Source organism: Bison bison, unplaced genomic scaffold (assembly GCF_000754665.1).
Source record: "Bison bison bison isolate TAMUID 2011002044 unplaced genomic scaffold, Bison_UMD1.0 scf7180017864249, whole genome shotgun sequence".
Lineage (NCBI taxonomy): Eukaryota > Metazoa > Chordata > Mammalia > Artiodactyla > Bovidae > Bison > Bison bison.
The window spans coordinates 1,966,017-1,974,722 of record NW_011494821.1 but is presented as its reverse complement, the minus strand read 5'-3'; the positions used below and the strand labels follow the sequence as shown (position 1 = coordinate 1,974,722).

The window sequence follows — 8,706 nt, the reverse complement described above, 5'->3', positions numbered from 1 at the left end:
TCAGATGAGCTTGCCTAAGTTTAAAATATCGTCAGCGAACTCTTGTATTACTGTGCCACTGACGGGTCTCACCTAAGCACGCGTTTCTTGATCTTGCATACTCACCAGGGTCTCTTTCATCTTGCATTCTGAACGTCTCTTGATGGATTTAGCATTTACTTTGTTTTTGCTAAGCTTGATCACTTAACAGCTTGTAACGCATTTTCAAACTAAGGCAAGGCACATTGCTGCAGCTTATCCTAGTGATCACTGTGAAGTTCCAACATAGTGGCTCATGAGTGATTAATGTTCTGCTCCATGTATGATCTTGTTTTCTTTGATAATTTAACTTTAGAGAAACTTTTTTTTTTTTTTTTTTTTAATTAAAATCAGGGCTTTGCTTTCCTTAGACTTCTAAGGAAGGTTTTTCTCCTCCCACACCCAGTTTAGGAAAACCTTTGCACGCTCTTCTTCATGTAACCCAGCATTAGTCAGGTGTCTGTACTGCTGTTCTCTGTCTACAAATCAGTATTATATACAGTGACATTTATTTGGATGATTTTGCTATCTTCTGTCCTAGATGATGCTGGAAATCGACTGCGGTTTCAGTTGGAGTTGGAATTTGTACAGTGTTTAGCCAACCCAAATTACCTTAACTGTAAGTTGTTGAGCACCTCATTGAATTGAGTAGCTCATTGTGATTTCTGATAGAAGAGTCAAAATTCATAGTACTATCGGCCCTTTGTATCCTTGGATGCAGCCTCAGTTGGTGGAATCTGCCCATCCTGAGGGTGACAACACCATCCCGGCACTGTGTTGTTTTGTACAAGGGATTGGAGCACCTGTGGATTCTCGTGTCTGCGGGGTCTCTTAGAACCAACTCCCTATGGATTCTGAGGGATGACTTTAGTATCTAGTCTGACACATTCTCAATGGAATGGAATGACTGTTGCCCTTATACTGGTATATATAATTGAGCAAACTGGGACTTCTGTTTTGAATTCAGTGTGTGTTGGTGGTGGGAATGTTATGTAAGTAAATTCTTTACGATTATGTGAGTCACAAATCAGTAGTCCAAGGACTGGTGTGCTCTACAGATGTATTGTTTTTTTTTATGCCTTTCAGTTCTTGCCCAAAGAGGTTACTTCAAAGATAAAGCTTTTGTTAATTATCTTAAGTACTTGCTTTACTGGAAAGAACCAGAATATGCCAAGTATCTAAAGTAAGTTTAATTTTTATAGTCCTAAATGTGTGTGTACTTTCTTATACCCCAAAGCACTGATATTTAATAGACTTCTTATTTTCACGTTGGAAAAAATACCTGTTGAATCTCTGGTCTCCTTTCAGTTGCCTCCATTTTAATATGAGACACACTCATCTCTAACTTAACTGCAGTTATCTACTTATTGGTATTCCTCCTTTCTCCCTGCCCTGCCAAACAAAGAAGAACCATTTTCTACACAGAAGCCAACTTGGTCTCTTAAAAATAGAAATTACATTCCATTAGAACCCTTTGGTCGCTTCCAATTGCATGCAGAAGAAAATCTAGTCTCTTAGTCCTGTGTGATCTGTCCCTGTCTTCTCTGACCTTATCTTATACCACTCCCTGCATCTCACTGAGTTCTGACCTCAAGGAACCCGCAGTCTATATATGCAATGACAGCCATAGCCTGAAAATGAAAGAACATAGAAAGGGGCACTTACTTGTAAGCAAGGGTTTCTGAAGAAGGTAACCTTACCCAAGTCTTAATAGCTGCTTTCTAATTTTATATATCTTACATAATAAATACATGAATTTATCATTCAGGTTGTGCAATAGATACTCTCGTTTTAAGGCTTACTGAAATGCAAGGAGCATATTATAATCACAAACATTTCTTTTTAATGGTAAAAAATAAGCCTTGAACTCCCACCTCTGCTTTGTCTTAAATAGATAGTCAAAAAGCAGTGTTGACACGTCTAGTCTTTTTTTTCCCCTAAACAAACAAGTTTGAGAGGAGAATGTTTCAGACTTGTAATTTGGCCAAGCCACTTTTCTCTGTCTAATAACAGCTGATTTATGAAGTCCACATCCTCCTTTTGCCTGTGGGACCCTTGCCACCTTACTGGCCCTTTATAAAAGAACCACTTATTCATTTAATAATCCAGAGAAAAGATTTTTTTTTTTACTAGATTGCAACATGTTATATGTATGTATCATAGACTTAGAGACTCAGTGTTGGACACTGAGCCCTAGACACCGTCAGGTTCAATTTTACCCACAACATTGCTGAGATGGTCATCTGTTTACTGGCTGGAGGTTTCCAGTGAACACATACTACTCCATCAGGGGCTGCCAATTCCATTGTTAGCTAGATTCCATAAAGTTCCTCCTTGTATTATCGTGTCCAACTCTTTGCGATCCCATAGATTGTAGCCTACCGGGCTCCTCTGTCCATGGGATTTTCCAGGCAATAGTACTGGAGTGGATTGCCATTTTCTTCTCCAGGGGATCTTCCCAACCCAGAGCTCGAACCTGGGTCTCCCGCATTGTAGACAGATGCTTTACCGTCTGAGCCACCAGGGAAGTCCTATAACATGATATACCTCTATATAACTTTAACTCATGTTCTGAGTTTTGTCCCTGAATTAATCCAGAACCAATCTATGCCTTCTTGAAGAATAACCATTCAGATATTTAAATTTAAGAGAGGCTGCAAATTAACCCCCATTTCATTTCTGCACAAGGTTTTTGTTTACTAGTTGCCAACATTTAAAGATTGGAGAGTTTCATATTTTGATTCAGATTTCTAGCTTCTCTTTAAAATTCTGGAAGATATGGTAACCCCAGGTATTTGTTCTCCCAGGTCAGTCATTGGCTAGAGCAGAGGAGCAGTTACCTCTTCTAGACAATTTCCTCCACAATTTCACTAATAGCCATGACCTGCAGCTGTAATTTATCTCTTACATTCAAAGATTCACAGTGTTGATTTGCTGGGAGCTTTATGTCAGCTAAAATCCTTCAGTTCTCATTTTCATCAGTGATGTTAGTTGAGTTCTCCATTTATTTCTAATTTGTTTAAAAAAAAATCTAAATGCAAACTTTGCTTTTGTATGTCCTCTATTTCATCTTGTTGGTTGATGCTATAATTGTAGCCTATTAAAATATTTATAGTCCCTTATTTTGAGCATGGTCTTCTCCAAGTCTTATAAATGACCACTGTATGTCTTAAGTTCCAGTTATTGAGAAGTAGCATTTGTTACTTGAAGACAGTCCTCTTGGGTATCACATTAATTTATTTTACGGAGGAAGAAACTAATCCTTAAGAAGGATTAAGTACCCTATTCAAGGACACCCAGCTGGAGAATGGGCAGAGCTGGTTTCAAACCTAGGTCTTTGTTGATAGAACATCCTCATGAGAAGGAAATAGCTAGAGTAGGTGTGAGTAGGGCTTTCCAGGCTTAGCTGCTGAGAATTACAACCAACTATGTATCTCTGGAGTATAGGAAGCAAATGTTCAATAAGGAAACATGGCCTTGGGCCCTGCTGTGGTCCTCAGACCAGCAGCATTGAATGCAGAGCTCAGGCTCCACCCCAGACTTTTGATGACCTGGTTCAGCTGGTGGCTGCTAGTTTTCTCTGTATCAAGTTACTTGTTTTTCGCTTTGTATTTAATACCTATCTTGTGAGGCAATGCTTTGAGACTATGTAAGTATCGTGTTTCATATTTCAGTCTTTTACCTAACTTTGGCAATCTATGGAAAATACTTGCTTGAAAGCTTTTTCTGTGGTGATTTTCTAATTCCATAATTCTTTATTCATTTTGTTTGTTGAAATTCAGTTGTAAGGACAGAATATTTCCTTGTTCCTGATTTATTCATTTTATAAAGTTACATCAGTATGGACTCCTGGATTCTTTATCTTGTGGGTTATAATTATGTATCTTCTTGAACTAGTGATCCCAGATATAGCCAATGGGAGCCCCTTCAAATTGGCTCCTGTGTACTTTCAACAAATCCGTATATTTTTTGAGCATTTTTCTTTCTGCCACTATGTAATAGTCCAGGCTCATCTTGTACTTTCCTGTGTTAGCCGTAGCATTAGCCATGTCTCCAACCAACCCTGGATAATACTATTTAAAACCCATGATCTGGGTACCTGGTGTGCTCATTGGTCCTGGAGTGTCGTTGATTCAAGGCTTTCTCAACACATAAAGCTAGAAATGTGTCTGTGTGTATCTATTTCTATATCTGTGTGTGTGTGTGTATAAAGCCATGAGTTCATCCTGATGTTTTCAATTCCAACTTAATAACAGGATTCATTCTAGCCTTCCCCCTTCCTTATCTGAAACTACTTTTCTGAGAGCCAGAAGTTTGGCTTTCTGTTTATAGTGTACTTGCTCAACGTCAGAGTATATGTACATAATTTCAGAATTGTTATATCCCTGTGGAAAACAGGAATACAATATCTGTGCATAGTTTTTTCTGAAGTTGACTCACTTTTAAAAGCTGTCTTCTTACCATAGTTTATGGAAAACCAATAAGTATTAAACACATAATTATGAAAATAAAGTGTTCCTGTTCCTTACCTTGGAAATCACCAGAAGAGAATAGTGTGATTTGCCCCCAGATGTTGACCAGTTATTGTGTTACCAGTTGACAGTTACACTGTTTACCAGTTACTGTGTGGTCTTAGGTAAATTATTTAATTTTTCTAAGCTTACATTTTCTCACATTTGAAAATTGTGCTGACTTTTGATGATTAGCTTTTCTGTATAAGCAGGAAAAAAAAATGTATCACCAAAGTATACCAAGTTAATGTTACAGAAATGATAGACTGCAAAAGCATGTTTAAGTGAGTTAACTAGAGCGTGGTATTACTACGTCAATCATTAACTTATAAACTTGACCCCAGGTACCCTCAGTGTTTACACATGTTAGAGCTGCTCCAGTACGAGCACTTCCGCAAGGAGCTGGTGAACGCTCAGTGTGCGAAGTTTATTGACGAGCAGCAGATTCTGCACTGGCAGCACTATTCCCGGAAGCGGATGCGCCTTCAGCAAGCCCTGGCAGAGCAGCAACAGCAGAATAACGCGTCGGGAAAGTAAAAAGCTGGGTCCCCACCAGGCTCCTAAGACATGTATATATTGCTTTTGTACAGTGAAGACAAAAAACAAGACTGTTCCTACGTACCTTTATTATGGTAGCAGCCAGAACTGTTAGTGTGCTTATTTAATTGAACTCTTATTGTTACTAGATTATTTGTTAAACCAGAATTGTTTTACTTTGATTTCTCTGTGGATTTGTAAGCTTTTATTAGTATTTAACACAGAAATGTCTGAAGAACAGAAATGTTAGGTGCTGCAGACCTATTTAAGGCAGTGGGGCATGAGGTAAGGGGAGGGCCACCAAGCCAAACCCTGCTCCTCATGTACAGTGGGGCCTGGGACAGGTCTGTCTCCTGGAGCCTTGCGGTCCCTCACATCAGCTACCCGACCCGTCCTCTGCCGAGTGATAATCAGTGACCTCTTGACATCAGACACTAGGAACTGCATTAAGGTTCTTAAATTCTACAGGCTGGAGACATACCTGTGTCACGGGTTGCTTTGCAGGAGAGCTTTAAGGAAGAATCATTGGTATGTCACTGACCTAGTAACGGCAGGGAGAAAACTGGTAGTTAACTACTAATTGGACTCTTGACCTTGGACTAGAACAAAAGTGAGGAGCCTCAGATACTTGTACTCATTTGAGAAAGCTGACATTTATTTGGCAGATACCACAAACCCAGGCCCTAGGCTTAGCTGCATTCTCATTTTATCCTCAGAATGATCCATGTTCATAAAGGAGGAAACTGAGGTTTAGACAGGTTAAATAACTTGCCTAGGGTTACAGTTAGTCATAATCAGTGAGACTGACTCACAGACTGGAGTCCTTCCCACCACTAGGTTATACAGTCTCTGATCTCTCGGCCACCCACCTCATCCCAGCGAAGCACATCCAGAGAGCTGTAACAACACTGCCAGCATTAGGCAGAGGCTGGAGTAGATGGCGCTGGACTTTCCTTCAGTGGTTAGGTTAAGTTCTACACTGTAAAGCCAAAGGTGTTTTAGGAATGATGATTCTTTGTAAATTCATGGAATTTAAGGTAAAAGATCCTAACTCAAATTGGAAGCTGTCTACTGGACTATTAGGGTCTTTTAGGTATTTGTCATCTCCACTAATACCTTTGTGCTACTACTGCCACTCCTAAAGACTTACTTTATCTACGGTAGCTTAAAAGTACCCTTGTTGTTGTTTAGTTACTAAGTTGTGTCCAGCTCTTTGCAACCCCATGGACTGTAGCCTGCCAGGCTCCTCTGTCCATGGAATTTTCCAGGCAGGAATACTGGAGTGGGTTGCCATTTCCTCCTCCAGTGGATCTTCCCATCCCAGGGATAGAACCCATAACATCCCCTGCATTGCAGGCAGATTCTTTACCGCTAAGCCAATGGAGAAGCCCCAAAATACCCTTATATTAAAGCAAACTTGAGGGTTCATGAGCATTTTAATAGTGCTCTATTGTTTAGATATATACTGATTTCTTTTACATCATCCTTTATTAATTTACTTTTTGTTAACATGAATTCAAAGTAGGCATACAGTTTCTTTTATAGTAGAGCAAATCAGGAAATAGACATAATTTGCCATCAGCAAATCTTAATCTTCAGAAAACAACATCTCCACAAGGTTGGCCTGAAGACACTCAGATTCTACCAGTTTTTGAGGCTGTAAGAGAAGAACAGTCATATCTTAACCCACGGTTACAAAAATGTTATTAGGAAGGGAATGAGTTGTTATGCTTTGAATGACACAAGTCTTGGAACAGAGAAATTAGGCCATACAGAAACTATCAACTAGTTGTAACAAGTTTTATGAAATGGTTAAGATATTTACCTTAAGGTGAATCATTAAAATACTTGGTTCCGTGGACTAAAACAGGAGAGAGCAAGCCCAATTTCACCCCTTCCCCTTAACTCTAATTGAGAATCCCAGGGCCATGACTAGAGGAGGTGCCCTTTCATTTCCTCCAGGATTATGAATTAAGTTGAAAACAACTATTGATGCCACTGTTTTAAGGAATTATATGTGAATCAGCCTTCTTCAGCAGTGGTTACAGAATTTTAAAATAAGAGTGGCTTTTAAAAGGCACGAAAAAACCCCAGTATTTGCATTATTAATATGTTATTGGGATTGGCCATAGGGATGAACGGCCAAGTTGTCTGTTTTGAATGCATTGCAGAGAGCAGTATGATGTTTGGGATGAAATGTCAAAATCTTTTCAAATTTGAATCCAGAACAAGTGAAGAGTGTTGATAGGGTGAATTGTATCTCCAAAACAGTTAAAGAAGGATACTCACTGTTCCATACTTAAGTAGTGTAGGCACTGCAGTTAATTTCAGGTTTTTCCTGAAGTCATTATTTGGATCTTTCCAACTATTTCAAAAAGAGAAAATGATCATGAAAAAGATTTACTTGGTATCTTAAAGTCAGCTGGATATTTGATACATTCCCACTTTTAGCCTTTAGTAATCATTTTTGTTGTAAACATTTAAAAAACCTTGAGGTCTATGACCTATTCTCCTGTGCAAAATTTCATTTAAGTGAATATATACTAAGATATAAAATAAATGTAAAGGCAATTAAGTTCTGAACTAACATCAGGCCAAATTATTGAATTGCCCTTACCTAATACAAATGGCTGAACATTCAAAAATATCTTTTACTTGCTTGACTTATCCACGACTGAACCTTAGAACTCAGAAGCTGAATCACAAAGGCCCTTCTCGCCTGTATGCAAAAGTCTAGTGCGTGTCTGAGAAATAGAGTACCCATTGCCACTTACTAAGGTTTTTCTCCTACTTGGCAGTAGATGAACACACATCCTTCACCAACATGCTTCAGCCCCTCTCGTACGACTGGTTCAGCTTTTTAAAAAGTTGATAAAAATGAAAATAATTACACACCAACTCTACAATCAGGCGCTGACAATCGGCGTCCCTCTCCCCTTCAGTCTTGGTAAGTACTTAGACTACCGTGCAGTTAACTGAGGTTAACACAAGTTAGGTGGATTTGAGAAATCAGAACTCCTTTAAGGGTAAGGTCCGACTCTCAGTCCTGATTTGTCCCCAGGCCACAGCGCCCAGCACAATCAAAGACATAAATCTTTGCTGAATTACGGAGAAGAGACCGTCTCACGTGTCTTGCAAGACACTAGTCATACCAGGGAAGTGAAAAGTTCTAAAAGACTAGATTCCAAGATTACCTGGATCGAATGATTAGAAGAGCACTTTTGGTGGGGCAGGAAGGTCTTAATATATTGAGAGTCGGAACAGGGCAGGAAAAGGCAAGAGGAAAGCTCAAATCGCCCTGCGGGAGTCCAGGAGCAAGACTCCCTCCGCTTCCTCTCCACCCGGCTATCTGGCTATAACCTCGGCCTTCCAGCCACTTCCTCTGGGCAGCTAGCTGCCTCCCGAATCCTGGCCTCACCCTGCACGCAGTCGGGGCACCAGCTTTTCCCTTCGGCGTCCTTAGAACCAGAAAAGTAGGCGAAAATGGTCTTGTCACTGTGCTGCTCCACCACCTGCATGAACTCCTCGTAGCCGGACACGCTCACCTCTTCGTAGCTGGCCATCGGGAAAGCGTGCCTCGGAACACAAGGGACGTCTCGGGTTCCGCCACTGCGGGGCGGGGTTCTGTGCGGGGTGGGGC

General features: G+C 40.2%; 3 protein-coding genes across 3 annotated transcripts in view; 2 read left to right on the top strand and 1 right to left on the bottom strand.

Annotated features, from left to right (window-relative positions):
• Window positions 1-5,248, top strand: part of MED31 (mediator complex subunit 31) — a 5,740-nt gene extending 492 nt beyond the window's left edge. Inside the window, exons 2-4 of the mRNA XM_010847436.1 lie at window positions 560-637; window positions 1,105-1,201; window positions 4,874-5,248. Coding sequence (XP_010845738.1) covers window positions 560-637; window positions 1,105-1,201; window positions 4,874-5,066 — 368 coding nt within the window. The 3' untranslated portion in view covers window positions 5,067-5,248. The remainder of the gene's footprint in view (window positions 1-559; window positions 638-1,104; window positions 1,202-4,873) is intronic.
• Window positions 559-8,706, top strand: part of KIAA0753 (KIAA0753 ortholog) — a 66,574-nt gene continuing 58,426 nt past the window's right edge. The window contains exon 1 of the mRNA XM_010847444.1: window positions 559-637. The gene's annotated coding sequence lies outside the window, so the exon portion shown is untranslated. The remainder of the gene's footprint in view (window positions 638-8,706) is intronic.
• On the bottom strand, window positions 6,486-8,693 carry TXNDC17 (thioredoxin domain containing 17). The gene is made up of 4 exons (XM_010847437.1): window positions 8,485-8,693; window positions 7,841-7,922; window positions 7,356-7,431; window positions 6,486-6,723 (listed from the first exon to the last, which is right to left on the bottom strand). Exons 1-4 carry the CDS (start codon window positions 8,627-8,629, stop codon window positions 6,655-6,657), a joined length of 372 nt encoding a protein of 123 aa, XP_010845739.1. The 5' UTR covers window positions 8,630-8,693; the 3' UTR covers window positions 6,486-6,654.